The 21,714-nt window shown below is 49.5% G+C and overlaps 1 protein-coding gene and 1 long non-coding RNA gene across 11 annotated transcripts in view; one reads left to right on the top strand and one right to left on the bottom strand.

The window, feature by feature from the left end:
• Positions 1-2,309, bottom strand: part of Syt6 (synaptotagmin 6) — a 59,825-nt gene extending 57,516 nt beyond the window's left edge. For 4 of the 10 annotated variants that reach the window (XR_008216694.1, XR_008216695.1, XM_052731898.1 and 1 more), the window contains exons 1-2: positions 2,016-2,309; positions 1,302-1,388 (exon numbers count right to left, since the gene is read on the bottom strand). Coding sequence is in view for 3 of the 10 variants with exons in the window: in XM_052731898.1 (XP_052587858.1) it covers positions 1,302-1,388; positions 2,016-2,178 (250 nt within the window). In the remaining 7 variants the exon portion in view is untranslated. The other 6 variants (XR_008216696.1, XM_052731901.1, XM_052731902.1 and 3 more) reach the window with 5 other exon arrangements.
• A 1,235-nt stretch (positions 2,310-3,544) lies between these two features.
• LOC128106406 (uncharacterized) lies at positions 3,545-21,013 on the top strand. The gene is made up of 2 exons (XR_008216697.1): positions 3,545-18,200; positions 19,176-21,013. It is a non-coding gene; the product is annotated as an uncharacterized LOC128106406 (long non-coding RNA).
• The last annotated feature ends 701 nt before the right edge of the window (positions 21,014-21,714 follow it).

Below are 21,714 nucleotides of genomic sequence, written 5' to 3'. Positions count from 1 at the left end.
ATCTTTCGGGAGTCGGGATACCAGTGTCTCCCTCAACACGTCCACACAACAGGCTACCCTGCCCCCAGCATTTTTGCGGTGGACAGGTAGAAACGCAGAACTCTGTGGATGTGTTCTGTCCCTCCATACTCTGAGGTATCAAACCCAGAGGGAAGACCCCACTGCAGATGGAGCATCTGAGGGAAAGATGGGAGGCAGCTAATGGAAAGGGGGGAGGTAGGAAGTGACTGACTTGAGAAAATTTCTGTCTTGGGAGTATATGGAGTTGGGGGTGTGCAGAAGGAGATGACACCAGAGAAACGGTCTCTAATGACTAATCTGTCCTGAGAATACCGAAGAGGAGGAGCAACTTAAATCACTGTTCTACTCGCCAAAGTTCTTAAGTCTAGTCTTGGTCTCTTCTGCCGTGGTCATCAATTCATTGATAAAATAGTGCCAGAGAAGGAGAGAGAGAGAGAGAGAGAGAGAGAGAGAGAGAGAGAGAGAGAGAGAGAGAGAGAGAGAGAGAGAGAGAGCAGCGTTCCTAATGACTCATCCAGATGTGAGGTGGGCTCCACTCACACAAGGCTGGATACAGCCTCCTGGAGGATACACACAGCCTTCCCCGGCCTCTCTATTCCCTCCCTCAAAGACTCAATTCCTAACCCAGAATCTACCTCTATCTTTGACCTTTAACCTCAAATGGAAACAGGGTTCTGGAGTCTGAGGTCACTGGGGAGCTTACCCGACCTGCACCTGCTCCCAGAACCTATCCTCTGGTCCCTGGCCACTTGTCCCTGGGGAGACCAGTGGGGACCGTGTTCTTGCCTCTAGCATTCCCCTCCCTCTCTTTCCCGCGCCAGCCATATGGAACCATGGAGCGACTCTCACTTAAGCCTAGGCCCAGAGCCACTAGGGTCCGAGTCCGGGTCTCGGTTGGGGACAAGGTTCAGTGAGTCTGCGGAGCCCCGAGGAACTCCAGCGCCTCGGTCTCTGCAGGATCTCCCCACCCCCACGCCGCATTCACTCCGGGCCTCGCGCTGCCCCGGGCCCTTCCATCCGAGGGGACACGACCCATACTCGCTCTGTCCTGGACCCTCCTAATTGTGGGACAAAGGATCCCGCTGCAGCGGGCGAGCTTGGCGGCAAAGACCGGTGCAGCAGGTACATACCCGGGCCGGTCGGCTGCCACGCCGCGGACACTCGCGCGGCTCCCGCCGCCAGGGCGCGACACGCCACCCCTGTTGTCGCGACTCCCGCGAGACGTCGCGGCTGCACGCGGGACCCTCCCCGCGGGGCTCGGGCTCGGGCTCTGGACTCACCGGCTCCGGTAAGCTCGACTTGGCTCGGGCGGCCGCCGGGGCTACGTCCGGCGCAGGGTCCGCACCGCCCGGGCAGGAGGTTCCCGCCTGGCAAAGTCGGCGAGAGGCACCGGCTCAGTTGCGCACCCGCCCGGAGTCCGAGTGAGTCAGAGAGAGACCGAGGGAGCGAGTTATAGGGGTGCCGGGGGGGGGGGGTACGCCACGACACCCTCCCCGCCCCCACCCCACCCCACCCCCGGCGAGACGCAGACAGCCACTGGCTGCTGAGAGACCTGGACACAAAGACCGCGTGCCAGCTGCAGACGCAAGTTTTTCCCAAGCCCAGGGGCTCGACCCGCCTTCACCCAGTCACTGAGGGGCCCTGGACCCTGGAATCCCCAGGGAACTCAGTCTTTCCTCAGCAGCCAGGATGTCTCCCACTCCACGGCCCCGGCCGATCGCCCCTGGGGTGAGCCTAGAGACACCAGGGAAACTGAGGTCCCAGGAGTGCCGCATCTCGGAGCTCTCCCATTAGTGACCCGAGGGGAGAAGGGGTTCTCCTCCCGGATCCCCTTCGAATTTCTTCCTGCAGGCGGTGAGCCAGGGGACTGGCCCAGGCTGGGACCCTAAGCTAGACTTTTGAGGTTTCTGGGGCTCTTGGACCGGTGCCTTGGGGGAAGGGAGGCCACCGGGGTGAAAATCCAGGAATGGAGGGGGCTCTGGGTCTCCCGGTACCTGAGTCGGCCGCGCTCGGACTCTGCTCCGGGGGCTGCAGCTCGAAGCTCCGACAAGTCTCCACGTCCAGCCCGAGAGGGGGCGGCCGGGCCCGGCACAGAGAGGCCAGGACCGCGAGCGCCGCCTGGCACCGAGGCCCTCCGGCCCCCCAAACCCCGCTCATGCCCCGTACACTCAGGCCTGCGGAGCAGTGGCTCGAACCCCAGCCACGACCGGACTGGGGCGGGGCAAGGCGGCCCCAAGAAGACCCTCCCCGCAGCGGCCCCCTGCGGCTCGACTGTGCTTTTAATCACTTCCCCGCAGGGTCCCCGCCCCTCACGTGGCATCCCGCGGCAGCTGGCAAGTCTGGCGCCTCTCGGCCGCCCCCTCCACACGCAGGGACCTGCCTGAGTCCGGGAAGGTTCCAACCCCGTGGTCCCGCATCATTCAGGATTCAAGGCCACTGCGGATGTGACCACTGCGGTGGGACTCAGTTTTTCCTTCTTGTAAAAGAGGTGTAATGATTACTGGTGCTTCGTGAGCTCCCTGAGAATATAGGTAGTACTTGTGAAAACGTTGGGGAAACTGCCACAATGCTACACAAGTGGGCATCGCAATAACACAACATAAAAAGGGATGGCCTGACTGTACGGCGGGAGGACCCTGCCATGGTTGTTGACAGGAGAAGTTAGCCAGACTTGCCGGGTCTCAGCTTCGGAGATAGAAGACCCCAAGACTGCGGAGTGAGGGGAACTGTAAAGAAGACTTTCAGAGCCCCGCAAGCTTGTGGTCCAAGGCACCCGCACGTTGCTATGGCGACGGAGGCAGCGGCCGTCTCTCTCCATGGCAACGGGAGGAGAAAGTTTCTGGCGAATAGGAATGGGGAGCATTTCAGGAAGGGGTTCGGTTCCCACCAGACCCACCTTCACGCATCAGACCAAACCCACCAGAAATAATAAATTTTTCTATGAAGCTTATATAACAAGAGCCAGAAAGACCGAAAACTAAATAGGAAATAAACTCTGAAACAGGATGGCTGGGATGCTTCACTCAGCCCTGGAAATCTAGCAGCCATTGCTAACTGCCAGCGGACAGAGCCCTGTAATGTCCTATCACGGTAGATTCCTGCCCTCACCTATCATCAGTGTGTCGCCTTCCTAAGGTGGGATCTGGGAGAGAAACTTTAGCCGGAGCCCCCTGCGCTTGCCAACTACAGGGCTGGTGTGTGCAAGGGAGAGTGGTCGGGGAGGAGGGTCTTTCCTCCGAATTAGCAAGCTAATTGGAAGTGGCTTGGGCTGTGACTCAGGTTCGGAGGGAGGAGATTCGGAGCGCCAGCTCCAGGCGATCCCCATGGTGCACCATCTGCCCCAGCCTCATCAGCTGGCCCCTACAGTTGCAAACCCCAGACAGCGAGGGCGGGATAGAGCAAGGGAAAGACTGAGGCCCTGTCCGTGGTGCTGAAGGCTCGGTTAGAACAACCAGCCTGTGCGCACCGTGTTAGGGAATAGTGGGGGGGTTGGGGGGGGGGGCGATAGCCAGTTCTCAGCTTCCACCCGGGTCCCTGGAATCTGCCTTTGAGAGATGTAGAATTTCGGGCGGGAGGGACTGAGGAGGCTTGATCCATAGACCCTGTGCAGTCTGGACCACCTTCAGCCGGTGGTGCTGGGTTGCTGTCTCAACAACAGGTAAGCTTCTGCCTCTCCACTTGCCTTCAACTCACCTGAGGAACCCAAGACTCCCCGTCATCCTCCCCTCCACGGCCAGAGCAAACCCCAGCCCCCAGGAGAGATCGGAGTTCCGAGGCTCCAGGCTACATGCTCATTAGCAGCTTCCCAAGCGGGGGTTTTGTGTTTATGTAAAACACAAATGGAAAGCTGCTCTCTGCCAGTGTTTACGGCAACTCTCACTCAGCGGCGATTTCTCCCTCCCCCTCTCGAGTTCCTGGGGACGTTTCGCAGAACAAAGCGCCTTGTTTTGTCTTTGCAGAGAATGAAAAAACACAGGACCAACTTTCCAAGGGCCCAGGTCTGTGATGCAGTGAAATCAATATTTTGCTTACACTGAGTGGGGGAATTTGCCTCTAAACTAAAGGCAAAGGAGCCTGTTTGGAGCAGAGCAGGTGGCAGGAGCTGAGAATTAACAGATAATTTCTCATTGTTCCCGGATCCAGCCTCCACACTCCGCAGGCAGCTCTGCATCTCTGGCATTTCTCAACCTAACAGAGCGAAAGAGGCTCTGCCCTGACAGGGCTGCAGGAAGAGGCCGGAGCTCCAGGCTTCTGGTGCCAGAGTAACTGCAGGAAAGAGACAGAGACACTGAGATAGAGGAGACAGGCACAGAGACTGGGGGTAGGAGATACAGAGAAACCTAGTCAGACACCTACAATGGCACACATTCAGAAAGCAACACTAAAAATACTTCTTCGTACACTATGACATGCTTCACCTTAGCTGGTCTCTTCCTGCCTCACCATCAGCTGCTGATGCCACTGTGGTGACTAGTCAGTATCAAAACAGAAGAAAACCTTCTCCTGGATCTCTCAAACCCTTCCCCAGGCCCCAATTCCCAAACACATCTAAAAGTCTTCTCATATGAAGAAACCAGATTCAGACTCCCAGGGCGTCACCCAAATGCCAGAGGGAAAAAGGTTGAAAGAAATGGAATTGTAGACCACTCAACCCTGCAGAGAAAGACTATGCTGAGTGTGGGCTTACACATGGGGAAGGGGGGGGGGGGAGCATGGGAAATATGGCCAAATGCCAAACAGGGACATCAGACAGGGTAGTAGGAGGCCTAGGGCAGTCCCAGCCACCGTCAAGACTTCAGTGTCCTTGTGAAGCAGGGGCCCTTCAAGGCTAGAAGCAGAGGATGATTTTCCACGTGCCCAGCTCCCCTCCCCTCCCCCAGCTATCTTCTAGCTTTGGCCAGAACTGTCTGAATCTGGGGTCCCTGGACCAGGCTGCTCAGAAGTACAGAATGGGTCTAGACAAGGGGCCTGAGGCAGAATGAGAGATCTGAAGCAGAAACCAGAGGTCTCCCACTCCCAGGCCTTTGTCATCCTCTCCCTAGATAGCCAAAGTGCACATTCCCCACCCCCACCCCCATTCTCTGCCCTTGGGGCAGGCACCCACCCTACTCAGAGCAGTGGTGTCTTGTTGAATTATGCTACAAATAAAATAAATGAGGTCCATATAATTTTTTTTTTTAAATTTGAACCTTGGTAAGAAATTGCTAATGCTGTAGGCGGGAAGAGTGAGCTCCTTTGACATGAACTGATGTGTCATATCATCTTTCCATCTCAGTGCCGTTTCTAAATAGGGAGCCCTCTCCCCAGCCCCGCCCCCAGCCTCTCCAGTCCCCGGCAGAGATGTAAAGGTGGATAGTCTGACGTGCAGAGAGAGATAACAGGCAACTAGACACAAGGAAGCTCACTGCTTTGTCAAGTAAGTCAGAGCCACAGAGACCCCAGCTTTGAGGGCCCACGCTCTTCTCTCTACCTCCCTTTCCCCATGGTTTCTGAGGTATTTTCCGAGATCAGAGAGGGTCACCCAGGAAGCGTAGTGTTCAGAGGCTAACTTGTACTCATTGGCTAAGCTAGTCCCTGAAAACAGCCAAGAAGGAAATTATCTCATTCAGTCCTCAACTGTTATGAGGAAGGTGGTTCCCAGACCCTCTGACCACAGGCAATGCCTCTTCCTTCTTCATATTGAAAGAAGGTTGGTAGGGTTGTGAAATTTTTATATTTTCCTTTAAAAGGTTATGATATTTTCCAATAGACTTTCTTATATGTAAAGGGTATTCATAAATTAATTATAGAGGAATGGAAGATTCAGTTCTGTGTGTCTTTGCAAAGATCTCTGGGACCTAGGTGCTGGCTTGGAGGGAAGTCAATGTCATTGATAAAGCCCAGAGTTGGAACCTGGGCTGATCAACTCCTCCTCCTCCAAACATGCTTGACTGCTTGACTTTGAGCAGAGCTGGGACTCTCCAGGAGCTGCCTGGAGAGTCTCGGCTACACCTGGGATGTGTACGGTGCTCAGGGCTCAGCTTCCAGGAAAGGATCTAGAGCACAGCCTCAGTGTTGGAATTCTCCCCAGGAGCCTGCCCAGAGTTTGCAATCTCAAGACTCTGGCTGTTCTACTAATGAAAGAAAACCAAATAAAATGTCCAAAGTAATTAAAGTGACATGTTAGAAAAGGCCTGCCAAAAGATGTCTTAATCCTGGATTTTGATAGAATTCAGACAGCAAATCAAGGGCTTGAAATCTCCCACGGAATGAAGGGGCCAGAGCCCCTGGAAAGAACAAAGCTGTTTTGCCAAATTATAGTTTCCCTCTACACTGTGGGATCAAATTCTTTTCCTATCCAAGACCCCAGGTAGCATCTATGTTCCTGCTGTTTGCTGGAGTATAATAACTGGCTGAGGCATCACCTCTTTCCTTTACTAAAGCTTCATTTGTAAAGGGAGAGGCGTTTGACAAGGCAGTCTCGGGTGTTAACTTCTGTGAGGGAGATGCCCTAAGAGTAAGGTGTATTAGTTAATCTCACCTCACTGGTGAGCCCCCCATACCTTAGAGAGGAGAGAGGGAGAGAGAGAGAGAGAGAGAGAGAGAGAGAGAGAGAGAGAGAGAGAGAGTAAAATAACAGGCCTTGGATTCTCAGCCAAAGTCCTGGCAGAACCAGAATTGAGCCTGTGTCTTCATTCATTGTGTGCCCTCTCTCAGCACTCACTAAGGTCTTCACTGAGACCCAGTCTGCAGAAACTGAGACACAGTCCTGTTTCCTGTACATGGCAACCTTCAAATACACCACACTATATGCAGTTCCCGGAGCTCTGCTGCAGGCTGCTATCCTGAGGGAGAGCACTGGATTGCAGTGGAGAGAGGCCGCAAGTGAAATTGATTTAAAATGAGTTCTCTGACCTCTATGCTGTACAAATGCCCATGTTTGCATTGACCAGGAAACTTCTGTGGCTCAATCCTCTCTAAATTTCCATCCTTCTAAGTTCTCCGCTCTCAATCTTTCCATTTATTCCGGGGTTCAGCTCTCCTCCTGTGTCCCTGTACATTTTCTCCAAGTGGCCCATTCTCCTCTTGAACTTCAAATGTTAAACAATACTGTTTTTGTTTGTTTAGCCTAGGCTAGCCTTCAACTGGATATGTAGCCTAGGGTGGTCTTGATCTCCTGATTTTCCTGCCTCCACTTCCCAAGGACTGAACTTACAGGCATGCATGATGCCCAGCAACAATACTATTATCAATAGTAGCACTATGGGCTGGTGAGATGGCCCTGCAGGTAAAGACTTATTGAGAAGCCTAGCAACCTGGGTTGGATCCCCAGAACCTGTGTGGTGGAAAGAGTGAATTGACTCCTGCAAGTCCTGCACATTGTCCTCTGACCTCTAGGTGACCACTGTGGCACACTTTTGTGACATACACATACACATGCATGTGCACATGAAGTAAATAAAATGCAACACACACACACACACACACACACACACACACACACACACACACACACACACACACACACACATCAAACATTCCCTGAGCCCTTAAGACAGTCTGGGCTCTAGGTTGTTTCCTTAATCCTCACAACGGCCCTATTAGCCAAAGCTTCCAGGGGCCAAGTGACCAGGCTGGAACTCAGGCCACCTCACTCCAGAGCCCACATCCCAAGGACCTCTCATTCTGGGTCCCTGACTCTCTCTTCTTGCTTCCGCATGTGCGTTTTTAACTCCCAGTTCTAAACAACTCGATCCTAGGTCTCTCCCATCCAATACATCCAAGCTGGTAGTTATATTTTATTTTGTGTACCAGATCTTCCTCCTTAAAGAAAGACAATAACTGAACTGGAGTCTTAACTGAGCACCCTCCTGACGTCTCCTTCTCCCTCGTCTGTGTCCACACAGTCAGTCACTGGGCCTCCTTAATCACTAAGTGTTTTGAAGCCCTGTCCTGTTCTGATTCTCCGAAGCATCCTCACTACCCTAGTCTAGACATTCAGCATGCTTCCTCCGGATCATGGATGCTGCAAGACATCACATGATTATGCCACCCTCATTCTCAAAATTCCCCAGATTGTCTTGGCCCTTCATGTTAACTTTGGCTCTCTCTAGTAGGGCAGACAAAGCCCCTCTAGACCTGGCCTTTTTTCCCCCTGTCCCTCTGTCTAGCTGCTTCTCTATACGCTGGTGTCCTCCATAGGCTCCCTGAGCTGTGGTCTCAAAGGAACAATCCCTGCATCTCCCCCTCCCTGCCTGCCACCCCACTTTGCATGATTCTATGCTCCTTCGGCTGCTCTAAGCTCTGGAACTTTGTGACCAATGAATGATATAATATTGGTGCAACCATGGGCCAGTTGCTAAGTCTCTCTGTGCCATTGTTTTCTTATTAATGGAGTGGAGATGCTGGAAGCTGCTCCCCTTTTTTTGGTACTGAGAGGTTGCCATGAGTTGGTATACAGGCAGCGGACTTCTGGAGCTGACTCGGGTGTCCACTTTTTTCGTCATCCCACTGCACGAGGTGTTCTCCTTTGGCATGGCATTTAACAAGACACTTCCTAGCCTGTATACTTCTTAAACCAAGATTTACCTGTCCTTTCCCACCCTCCACCCCACCCCAGAGCTGAGGACCGAACCCAGGGCATTGCGCTTCAGGCAAGCACTCTACCACTGAGCTAAATCCCCAACCCCTATTCACCTGTCTCACAGTCTGCAAACGCTTAGTGGCTCACATCAGGTCCACATCTTGTGTAGGGTGAGGATATGAGTGTGTGTGTGTGTGTGTGTGTGTGTGTGTGTGTGTGTGTGTGACTCCAAAGTGGTTTCCCAGGGCAAATCAGGCAGGCTTCTTGGAAGGGAACTGTTTTGAGCACTCTGAGTTGTTTTATCTTTCTTGTTTTGCCAGGTGACTTGAGTTAGAAGGAACTGGGAACATTCCAGGATTAAATATTTCAAGCCAAAACAAATACTTTCTGGAAAAGAGAAGGCAGCAGACTTCCTTTCCAGAACCAAGTGAGAGAGGGGACCCCAGGCCCTCAGATATTTGTGCTCAGGCTCCCTCAGCTGTGGGGGAGATCTCAACCTGGCCTTCTGCCTCAGAGTAACGTCCCCATAGGAGGCTGGAGGCACAGGCTCAGAACCTCTCAGCACATACAGCAGAATTCGGGGCTCAAGAAGTTTCTTTTAGAGACGAAATTGCTCATTCTCTTGAGTGTCAAGCTGTCGCTGTGAGGCAAGTGTGTGTCTGCTGGGGAGCTGACTGTTTGCCAGGATAAATTTCTGATAATAACACAAAGTCATTACTGTGCAATTAGTGCTGCTAATGAGGAATGCAAAATTGCCTTCCCACCCCACCCCCCATTTCTACCTCTCTGAGCTTTTCCCTCTCTCCACATCTATTCTTCTCAACCTCTTCCTTCCCCGACCTGGGGGTGAGGTGGTAGAGAAAGCATGGGGAGGGACAGATGTAGGAGGGAGCTATCGTCAACTACATTTTGACTCTCTGTCCCCCCCCAAATTAACAAAGCACCCATGGGGCTGAGAGAGTGGTAGAGAACGGAGGCATGATCCATTGCCCGGGAGATCCTGTCTAGTGTCTGGGCAACAGGAGTTCTGTCTCAGCATGGAGGAGGCAGCCAGAGTCAAGGCTGGGTAGCTATGCTGTGGGAGGGTGATGCTGTGTTTGTTTCTAAGAACAACAGCTAAGCTTGATGGGATAGACTTTGTTTCTTTCTGAGTAATTATTTCCCCTAACACACACACACACACACACACACACACACACACACACACACACACACACACAAGAATTTTCGGTCACACTCCTGAATGTATCTATCTGACAGATACTCTGAAGTTCTCCTTTAGCGGTGGCTATCCAGCTTTTGGGAAACTTTAGCATTCCCCAGGAGAGTGGAACAGGGCACGGTTACAAACTCCGAGATAATCACAGAGACCTCTGTCCCTAAGGGTGCTTCCTCAGAGTGGGCTGCTTGGGCAAGCAGGAAGCCAGTTGGTGGGTTGGCGCTCACCTTAGCCCCTAGGGACAGGGCAGATGAAGACTTCAGGAGGAGGAGAAGAAAAGAGGAAATGGCTCCGTGAGGCAAGCTCAGGGGAGAAGGTTGGGAACCAGGGCCAGGATTCCAAGAACTCTTGCAGCAGCGAGAGCAGCAGGCATGGAGGTGGCTGCAAGCCACAGCTCCAGAGCCCAGGGAGACCACGGGAGACCGCAGAGTCTGGGAGCCTGCCACCCCAGCAGGAGGTGGATTGGATGGCCTGTTTGCCTCTATCCAATTCTTTATCATTCTTGTGCATGAAAATTGCCCCAAACCAACTGTTTTCCTCACAGCTGTGCTCACCTGGGGTGGGGAGCCAGAATGGCAGGGGACTTTCATTATTCATCCCACTGAAACGCTAGAGCCAAACAGCACCACAAAGAAAAGTGTCTGTTTTCCCCAGAAGCTATTCTAGTTGTGAGTGAGTTGGGGAGGGAAAGGTTATCCTGGGAGCCTCTGGGCTACTGAACACTAGCATCCAGCTTCTGGGTTGGGAATGGTGCTTGGGCAATGCTTTTCTTGGGTTTCCTCAAACTTTGTTAGGACAGTTCCTTAGCCAAGAAAACATTTCTACAAGACCCTCCATTCCAGTACTCCCTCTTCTTCCCACAGGGCCAGACCCAGAGGCAGTGCATGGAACCTTCCTTCTTTGACATCTATTTGAGTTAGCCTCCCCTAGAGGATGCTATTTCTATTGGTGTAACTGTCCTGGACAAGGACCCCAAAAAGTGACTGGGTAAACAGTGTCCGTTGCCTAGTAGGTAGGTACTCAAGCAGTTCCATCTGGGTAGCTCAGCCAAGATGGGAGTTTCAAAGTTTGTGAGGTGGTGACGGTGTCTAATTAATTCCTCCTTGCCAGGAAGGGAAGTGAAGGCCACCAAGGATCTCAAGCTGAGCTGCTGTGGGGGAGGGGCTGTCGCCATCCTCTAGCTGGCTTTCTAAAGCTGGCCATATGTTAAGAACAGCTGCTTTGAAGACCCTAGGCACATCTTGGAGCTCTTCCTACAGACCTCGGCTACCTAGATTGGCAGACACACCCCATCTCTATCTCCTTTCTTTGGCTCCCTGACATTGGCACTACGGGCCTCCAGAAATCTTCTGGGCTGTTACTACCCAGTGGGCTCCATGCCTGCAAAGCATCTTCCCTGAACTAATGGCCTCAGTTGCTTCCACCTGAGTCACTTTAGGGTCCTGCTGCCACCTCCATGTCCTTCTCAGGGCATCTGCTCCATCTCTTAGTTCCCCTACCCAAGTGAAGACCAGAATCCTCTTCCTTGATTTTTCTCAGCATGCCACAGCAAGTTGGCATTTGAAAAAAAAAATTTCCAGAACTCTAAGGAAAGCACTACCATAGCCATCATTTCTGGATCTGTTTCTGACCAGAGAGACCAGGTTCCATGCCCACAGACCTTTCCTGGGCCCAGGCCCCTGTGAGGATGAGCCAGTAGGCTGAGTCCTCAAAGTACCAACTGAACAACCGGAAGAGGGTCCCTAGAGTTTGCCACAAGCTCTCCAGCAACACCCAAGTGGTGGCTTGTGCTGTACAAGGAAGCCAAATGTTAAAGGCTCCTGGAGACCAAAGGCAGGACCCAGACACGAGGAACAGGTAGAGTTGGGCCAGCACAAAGCAAGTCAGGTCCCAGGAAACAATTGCCACCAACACCTGTGAAGGTTCAGAACGGCTTACAGGGCTGCTGGTGTGATGCTGTGCTGTGAGGGCCCAACATGGGTGACAGCAGAGGGCTCCAGGCAAGGCAGAAGTCCTCACTTCCTTCCAGCTTCTGCCCGTTTTCAGAAGAGTTGAGCAAGCCACTCTGACTTCTCCAATAACAACTTAAAAGAAGACCACAAGGACCTCACTTGGCACTGGGTGGCTCTCTTATTAAGTCCAAGACAATTCTAGTTGGCAAAACACGGAGAGGTTATGTGCGTGGGCCTTGGAGCTGGTCAGAGACAGATCTAAATCGTGTCTGATTTATTCAGTGTCTATAGCCCATCTGAACCTCCATTTCCTGAACAGTAAAATGAAGATTATATGACCACTTTCCTGAATTGGAATAATTCCTGGAGAGGGTCTAACATATATTAAGTGCTCAATAAACGGCAGCAATGTGATTATCACTTGGATTTGATTATGGTCTATTGAATGACCTCAAATTCAAGAGCGTGACCTTGATAAAGTCCTCTAGAAGGGGGAACACCTTACCCACCTTTGAATAGCAAAGACTGACAGCCGAAACTGCCCTTATCTGCTCTAAGGGGAGGATACAGCCTTCAGGTGGCCCTTTTCCTTCTCCACTGAGGTGGGCACCGGTAAGGAAGTGGAGAGGCGGCTGATGATTAAATTGAGCCCTTTAGACATGAATTATGGATCGATGACCTTTCCTGGCTTAATTACTCCCACTGCTGTGTGGCCTGGGCTCTGGTGTGAAGCCCTGGAGGGGAGCAAATTCTGCTCACAGCCAGCAAAACCCAGAGCCCCAAGCTCCTGCTTTTATCTACCGTGGTTCACGTGGCTATTTCTGTGGCCGGGAAATTCTCTCACTGTGATGAAGGTCACGCCCTAGTCTAGGGGCAGACCCCCTCTCGGTTCTCCTAATCCTTTTGACCTTTCACAGCATCGTCTTTTTAAGCTTACTGACATCAGCTCATTTTTTAAGGTGGAATCTGAGGGTTCCTAATGAAGCTGTCTCACTAATAGATCTGTGGGTTCTTACTGCGCTGGTACATAGAGAGAGCACAGGGCACTGGACGGAGGGTGACCCTCTCAGCTTCATGAGGGGAGAGAACAAGTGGCTGAGTTTTGCTTGATAAATGTTTTCAGACGTACAAAAATAAAAGGAAAGAATAATAAAATGAAATCCCACATACCTATCACCTGCCTTCAAAATATATTGATATTCTAACCTTGTTCATTTCATATCTCATCTGGTTATTTTCAAAAGCCTTAAGGTAAATTTCAGACATTATATTAGCATACCTGTCAATTCATCTGCATACACTTCTAATATATACATATATGTGTATATATATGACTTTGCATATATGTGCAACCATCACCCCCAAAAAAACCTAACAAAATAATTCTCTTATATACAATATGTAATTGTTATTCAGTTGTCTACAATGTCTTACAATATTTGGCATATTTTGACCCAAAATACATGGTGTGTGTGTGTGTGTGTGTGTGTGTGTGTGTGTGTGTGTGTGTGTGTGTGTGTGAGATGTATGCATGTGTGTATGTGGGTACACATGCCCACACATGTGCATATGAAGGCCAGAGTGGGACATTAGTCTTTCTCTCTCATTTTCTGCCCTATTGTCTTGACAGAGGGGTCTCTCACTGAAATGGTTAGGCTATTTTGGCTAGGTTGGCTAGCCAGCAAGCTCCCGAGAACCCGCCTGTCTCTGCCCTACAATGCTGGGGTAACAGACATCCATGGCCATGCTCAGCTATTTACATGGGTACTGAGGATTTGAACTCTGACCCTCATACTTTCAGAACAAGTGTTTTTACCCACTGAGCATTCATCTCCATTCCAGTACATGGGTTTTAAGTAGTAGTGCCTGAATTTCTTCATCCAAAGCTGATGGTCCCCAGTAGAACCACCTAGACAGCTGAGTGTGGCCAGTCAACTCATTAGTGGAGAGGTAAAGAGGAGGACATGAAGACTAAGCAGCCTTCAGGCTCTGTCTCTTATGATCGTTACGAAACTTGACTTAGGACTCTGCCCAAGTGTACATGTTACCCTGTCTCCCCAGGCGTAGCCAGCTGTTCCACTCATGGGCTTCTTGGGCCCTTATTCTGAGCTGAAAGTTGAGGGGACAGATAAGGAAGAGTCTGGAAGCTAAAGGAACTTGCTGTCCAATACGGTGACAGCCTGGTGTCTTGACCCTGTTGTCAAGCGTGCACAAAGAATAGTAGGCGGGCTGGAGCGATGGCTCAGGGGTTAAGAGCACCGACTGCTCTTCCAGAGGTCCTGAGTGCAATTCCCAGCAACCCCATGGTGGCTCACAACCATCTATAATGAGATCTGGTGCCCTCTTCTGTGTACATAATAAATAAATAAATCTTTAAAAAAAAAAAAAAAGGAAAGAAAGAATAGTAGGCTGGAGAGGGAGCTCCAGTCTCTGGGAGCCAGGGAAGGCTTTAGAAACAGCGGCATTTTGAGGTTGGGGAAATGGCTTCATGAGTAACAGTGGTTATCTGCAAGCATAAGGACCTGAGTTCAAATTCATAGCACCCACATAAGAAGCCAGTCATGGCTGCGTGCCCATAACCCCAGCATTGGGTAGGGGTGAGGGAGGGGATTGGAGCCAGGTGGAGACCTAGAGTTCATTACCCAGCCAGACTAAAATGGTGAGTTTCTCATTCACTGAGAGGCCTTGTCTAAAAATAATAAAGTAAAGCATAACAGAAGATGACGTGGAATGTCTTGTTCTGGCCTCTACAAGCATACCCATGGGCACTTGCACAAATCACACAGAGAGAGAGAGAGAGAGAGAGAGAGAGAGAGAGAGAGAGAGAGAGAGAGAGACAGACAGACAGACAGACAGACAGACAGACAGAGACACAGAGACAGACACAGAGACACACAGAGAGGCCACTCTTTCTTTAAAGAGTGGCATTTTGAACCACAGGTGCTACAGGTGTCAAGGTCCCCAAGAGAGTCCCATCTCCAGATTCTAAGGCAGAAACAGACACAGAGACCAAAGAGAGATCAAATATCTCCTTTCTCACAGGTGAAGCTGGAAAGGAGAACACAGCTTAGATCTGAAGCCCAAAGGGACTCCTTGCTCCTCATCACAAAAGAATTTAATTAATTGAGGCAGGGCGCAGAGCGGATGTGGACAAGAGAAAGAAACATTAGGCAAACAGCACACAGTTAGAGCATCACTGTCAACAGGCCAGCTCTTACCAGAAGAGGGAGGCATCCTGAGAAGTTTGTCTTAGGCCAGATGGTCTGTGGTGAGCAGCTGTGGTTCAGCTTCAGGAGACCTTACGTCTGATGGGAGAGGATGCTTCCTGTCTGCCTGTGGTCTCCACGTCCTCCCTCCAGGCCCTGACCTGGGCACTGTGCCCAAGTCTTCTCAGCCAAATCATTCCCTACATGGGCTGTTCTCTGGAAGTCTTCTCCTCCTTCACTTCCTGCTCTCCGTGTTGACCTCTGTAGACCACACTCACACCCTGACCCTGTCACCCACAGCCTGCTCAAACACCTGCCACTGGTCCTTAGGCTGTTGTGTAGGTTCCTTCATATCACAGACGTCCCCAACATCACTATCAACTCAATGCTTGGGAACTTCTGATAGCTGTCCGCCTCTTTTCAATACAACGCCACTTAGGTGCTTACTCTCGGCCAAGGCCTGTTTCTCTAATGAACACATTCAGCTGCTGACTGAATCCACATCTGAGCATAGGATGTACTGTAGCGAACAGACCCAGACTCCCATCCCTCAGAGGCTTATAAGCTAATAGAGGAGAGGGAGGATGAGCCCGTGTCAGGCACTCACAAATGTCAGGATGAAAAATTAGGCTGAGGTGGAGAGCCACAGGTGATGCCTTTGTGGGTAGATTGTTCAGGAAACATTTATGAAGAGATGGCATTTGACCAGAACAAAATGAGGGGGTGAGACATTTGATAACCAGGACAAGGAACTCCAGACATCGAGAAAAACAAGTACAATGGGCACGATGTGCTTAAATGTTCAAGGAGCATCAGGAAAGTCAGTGTGCCTGGAGCAAAATGAAAGAGAAAAATGAGGCCAGGAAGCTGGCTCAGTGGCTGAGGGCACTTGCTGCCAAGCCTGAAGACCTGAGTTAGATCCTTGGAGCCCACATATTGGAAGGAGAGGACCAACTCCCAAAAGTTGTCCTCTGACCTCCATGTATGTGCCTTTGTGGTACACCTGCTCTTACACACGCACAAAATGAATGAATGAATGAATGAATGAATGAATTGGAAGGAATGGGACTACATCTCATATGGAGTATTTGTCAAGTGGAAGGGTGTATACTCAGCATCTATTCCAGAAAAGTGTGTGAATGAATGAGTAGGAGGCCAAGTCCGGGAGGAAGGCTGGACTGTCCAATATAAGTAAACACATGCTGCTATTTAAATTTAAGTTAGTTAGAATGGAATGAAATTTAACATTTTTTTTTAAATCAGGAGGCTGGAGATCAATAGTTAAGAGCACTTGCTGTTCTTGCAGAGGACCTGGGTTCAAGTCTCACCATTCATATTGTTTGGCTTACACGCGCCTGTAACTCCGGTTCCAGGAGATGTGATACCCTCGTTGGTCTCCTTGGGTGCCTGAACATACGTGGTGAACATACATATAAGTCAAGCACAAATACACACATAAAATTTAAAAGTCCTTAAAAAAAAGATGTGGGGAATGACTCAGTGGGTAAAGGTGACTCCGGGGAACGCAGGGACCCGAGTTTAACCCCCAGCACCTAGGCGGTGGGAGGAGAGAGAGAACTCACTCCTGCAAGTCCTCCTCTGGCCTTCATGTACCGAGGCTTGTGCGTGTGTTCACACACACAATAAGTAAATGTAAAAATCTCCTTTAATTCAAAATCAGCTTCTCAGTTGCTGTAGGCTGCTCAGAAGTGTTAACAGCTGCCTGTGGTGCCACAGTGGCCAGCAAAGAGGGCGATGCTTCCATCGCTGAGAACGCTCTAGCGGACAGAGCCCACACGGCGCTTCGCAGACCTCAGTGAGAACGCGGGATGTATGCTGAGTGACGGAAGGATCTGGATTTGGACAAGAATGCTCATGAGCTGTTTCACATTTTCAATTAGGTGGTAGAAGTCTTCAAACCCAGCCCTTGAAAAGCAGAGTTGAAAAGGTCAGGAGTTCAAGGCCAATCGCAGCTGCATAGTAAATTCAGCCCAACCTCAGCTCTGTGCCACCCTGTCTCGTCTCGGTCCCATCCCAAAGTGTCCTTCTGCTTGTGTGGCGCATACAGTACAGGACAAGGGTGGCAGTAGGGACGTCACTGAGAAGAATATTATAATGCCAGAGAGACAGGTGGTGGTGTCTGAACCTGGATGAGGATGGTAGAGGTGGTAGCTTGGAGTTGAATTCTATTTATACAAATGGCTGTGCTCATGGGTTAAAACCTTTACCCCACTAGTCAGTGGATTAATCTACTGATGAACTCATAATTTCATGGCATTATTAGAAAGCAACAGAAACTTTTGGAGGTGGTGTCTGAGGAAGTAGGTCACTAGGGACCATGTCTTTGGGGGGTATATCTTGTTACAGAGCAGTCTCTCACTCTCACTCTCTTCCTCCCTCCCTCTCTCCCTCCTGTCTGCCATGATGTCAATACTCTCCTCTACAACAAACTTCTGATGCCAACATGTTCTGCCTTACTGGTATGGGACAGAAAAGATGGCTTTTATATTCTTTTATATTCTGCATTACAACAATACACCTACTCCGTTTGGTATAAAGGGATGTGCACCTGCATCTTGTTACAACTGTAGCACCTACACGCTAACTGTTGTTCAGATTTAACCCTCTCACCACCAGCCAGCCAAACAAGTTGCCCCTGGAGGAATACAAGGTGAACACTGTCAGCCACGATCCGGTGTTAGAAGAAGTACCTGAGCCCAGACATCCACAAGATGAGGCAGAAGGCAAGGATAACAAGAAACGCACTGGCATCACAAGCTGCAGAAACGTGACGGAAGAGCAAAACTGAGCTCCGCAAGGATCAGCTTCTTCTGATCCCCACCCCGCACTTTCAAATAAGCTGCCGGCTGCAGCTGAGATGTAGGCGGCATGTTTAAGACATTAACCCGCCGCCTTAGGTGCCCAGCTTGCTGAGTAAAGTGCGCTTAGAGACTCAGTCCTCGGCACTGCTCACTGGCTAATCTGGTCACAGACAGCACAAGGTCTGGTAAACTCTGGCAGCTCCACAAGGACGGCTTCAAGACCACCCAAAAAGTCCCCGAGTCAATGAGGCATCACCATCGATGCCTGGACTTGGGAAGCCAGAGTTCCGGGCTGGAACACTCTTAAGTGGCTCCACTGGGGAGCTTCCTGGTTCCCGGGACCCTGGCACATAGACTATGTTGCTTTCACTTCACAAAGGGAATCGTGGAGCTTTCTGGTTCAGTGCCTGGGTTAAAGTTGGTTTGGTCTTTGATTTCAAAGTGTATTCTGTACTGTTTTCATTCCCAGGTTATGGGCCGTGTGGGCACGTGTTCCGTTCTGTTCCACTCTGTTCTGTTGTCCGGCTTGTTTCGGGGCTCTGACTTTTAGAATGGCTGACACAGCCTTAGTGCCAGAAACAGCCTCTTGGGGCATGTTCTGATAAATTGATCTGACTAGCTCATACCTCTATTTTTAAAAAGCAGCTGTTTGTATATCCCCAAGTCATCAGGGGAGCAAATGTCTTTTTTTTTTTTTTTTTGGTTTTTCGAGACAGGGTTTCTCTGTGTAGCTTTGTGCCTTTCCTGGAACTCACTTGGTAGTCCAGACTGGCCTCGAACTCACAGAGATCCGCCTGGCTCTGCCTCCCGAGTGCTGGGATTAAAGGCGTGCGCCACCACCGCCTGGCTGCAAATGTCTTTTGTGTCCCAAACGGTAATTACAGAGTTAATATAGGAAGATTTTCTGTGTGTTTTCTCTCTGTTTGGCCTGTTTTCTGACACAGGGTAGCTTTCTGTCCAGTCTGCCGTCTTGGCCAGCTCTCCCTGGAATATAATATTCTTTCACTTAGACTTTTGTGTAAAGAAAGTGTGAAAGAGTCTAAAAAATTTCAAGTAAAGTCTGCCTAGGGTTTACAACAAACAAGAAAAGCATGGTTTAATGATGTGTGAACAGATTATGTTAATTTGATATACTATCTCAAAATTGTAATTTGGACTCAATTCTCTTTTTTTGTTTGTTTTTGGTTTTTCGAGACAGTGATTCTCTGCGTAGCTTTGGTGCCTGTCCTGGAACTCACTCTGTAGACCAGGCTGGCCTCGAACTCACAGAGATCCACCTGCCTCTGCCTCCCGAGTGCTGGGATTAAAGGCGTGCGCCACCACCGCCCGCCCTCAATTCTCATTTAATAAAAGCAGGCGAATTTGTTTCTTCTGTTTCTCTTTCGATATTAGGGAAGAAGTACAGCACAGAGGAAACAGCAAGCGAGAAGGAAGAGGTATGCAGAGAAGACTAGTCTGAGGATGCAGTTTTGGGTAAGGAAAACGGAACAGAAAAGGAAGGATTTTATATCGCTAAATAAAATTTTCTCCTTAGATAAAATGACTATAATTTTCCAAAATGGGAAAGGAAAGATGTGGACAAGCCCAGTGGGCTTAAGCATGTTGGAAAACATCTGAGCAAATCATTCAAGGCTTGAGAAGGCGGCAACTTAAAGATGGTCTGTGTATGCTGAATAAAGGTTATTAAAATTCCAAAATTCAACGCATGGATACAAGACTAATGCTTCAAACAACGAGGTCAGAATCAACACAAAGTCATGCTGGCTATTTGCAGGGCTGAAGCAGGGAGGTTAGAAGTTCAAGGCCAGCCTGGGCTTCCTAAGGAGACCGTGTCTCAAAGCCAATAGCAAAAAAATGGAGTCGATTTATTCCAACCATTTCAAAAGTAACCAAGGCTGAGGGGTTATAGAGAAATGATTTTATCTGAGGCTACCTGATGCAGTGAGTGTCTTCTAACCTTGGCTCTTACTTTTGTTTCTGGCACACACGTTTCTTAAATAGTTTCTTAAATAATTTCACACCAAGTCAAAACTGCTTTTTGTGGCATGTGGAGTACTCTGATATGTACAACTTTGTGCTGGAGAGTTCCACACTGGTCATAAACGTCAGTGAGCATGTCTTTCATAAACTGCAGATGTAATGGATAAGAGTCACTACTGGAGTGCGGGAAACAGGGGACAGGTGAGACAAAGAGGAGCAATTTTGTACTCTGTATTATCGTAGTAGTTCGATGAGAATGGCCCCCCATAGGCTCATATGTTTGGACACTTGTTGGAGGAAGTGTGTCACTTGGGGATGGGCTTTGAGATTTCAAAATCCCATGCCATTCCCATCCTCTCTGCCTCATGCTTGTGGATCAAGATGTCATCTCTCAGCTACTGATCCAGTGCCATGGCTGCCTGCTTGCCTACTGCCATGCTTCCTGCCATGATGGTTATGGACCATCTGAAACTGTAAGCCCCCACTAAACTCTTTCTTCTAGAAGTTTCTTTGGTCAAGGTGTTTTATCACAGCAACATAAAAGTAACTAAGACAATTATAAAGACACATTTGTACTCCACATTGTAAAAGGGAATTTGTGTGTACATATTATCTCTAGCTTATTACTTACATACTATCAATGTTTTGTTTCTGAGTTAATCCCACTCCCTAGGATGCCCTGAAGGAGTGCAAGGTCGATACCAGCCGAAACTAAACAGGTGGAGCATTTCGAGAAGTGTCTGAGCCCAAACACCCGCAGAATGAGGCCAGAGTGCAAAGGAGGATAACAAGAGAAGCATAGACATCTCAAATCTCAGAGCTGTGGCCAGCCTCCTAGGCAGAGGCTCAAAGGGGAGCCCTGAAATGACAGACCGCCTTTATCTCCAAAGCCTTCTCTCTCTATAAATAATCCTGGCTGGAGATGAGAGGGACGGCTGTTTACTAAGGTCTTAATGCTTCTCGGGGCACCAGCCTTCTGGAAAAAGCACAACTTAAGGAGTTAATTCTACAAAGACTCATTGGCCTCTGTGATGACAGCCACAGGGGCTCTGGCTATAAGAGAAGCCAATGGAGTCAGCTGAGCATGGAACTAACTCTCCTAAACCATGAGTCAAAACACAACACTCCTCTAAGTTTTCTCAGGAATTTTGTCATAGCAGCAACAAAATAGAACATACTCTAGGAATGACTTTGCGATGTGGCTGTAATCTAAAAAATCATAATAAATTGAAAATATGAGTTCAAAACAATTTTGGGTTTGTTTTTGTTTTTGTGAGACAGGGTTTCACTGTGTTGTGTAGCCCTGGCTGTCCTGGATCTCACTCTGTAGACCAGGCTGGCCTCGAACTCACAGAGATCTGCCTGCTGAGTGCTGGGATTAAAGGCATGCACTACCACCTCCAAGCTTCAAAATAATTTGAATACACTTAATCAACCCCACAGAGCTGAGCGACACTGCGTGCAATAGAACATGGACAGCTCCCCCAACATGATGTCCTGGTTAACTGAGAGATGAGCCTTGGTGCTGCGGTCAGTATTGTTTTCTGAGAATCGATCAAAATTCACAAGTTGAAGGACAGTTTTTACTAAAGATTTGTATTGCTTTTGCACCACTGAGGAATGAATCATCAGTGAAGCCACCTTAAGTCATGACTGTCTGTAATTTTTTATTGCTTCTTTCAGTTTTGAGACTCTAATATAATTACACCATTTCCCCCTTTCCTTTCCTCCCTCCAAAGCTTTCCCTACATCCCTCCTTGCTTTCTTTCAAACTCATAGCCTCTTTTTCATTAAGTGGACACATGTGTTGTGGGAATTCGTTCCACCACTTAGCTTTGAGGTATAAGTCTTAGGGCATGATTTCTGATCCGATTACGTGATTGCTTAAAAGGAGAAGGGGGGGGGTCTCAGCCTTTTCTCCTCCTCTTTCTCCTCCTCCTCCTCCTCCTCC

Source organism: Peromyscus californicus, unplaced genomic scaffold, assembly GCF_007827085.1.
Source record: "Peromyscus californicus insignis strain IS unplaced genomic scaffold, ASM782708v3 Scaffold_9__1_contigs__length_137607984, whole genome shotgun sequence".
NCBI lineage: Eukaryota > Metazoa > Chordata > Mammalia > Rodentia > Cricetidae > Peromyscus > Peromyscus californicus.
The sequence above is the reverse complement of the archived record's forward strand: the minus strand, read 5'-3'. Positions and strand labels throughout refer to the sequence as shown.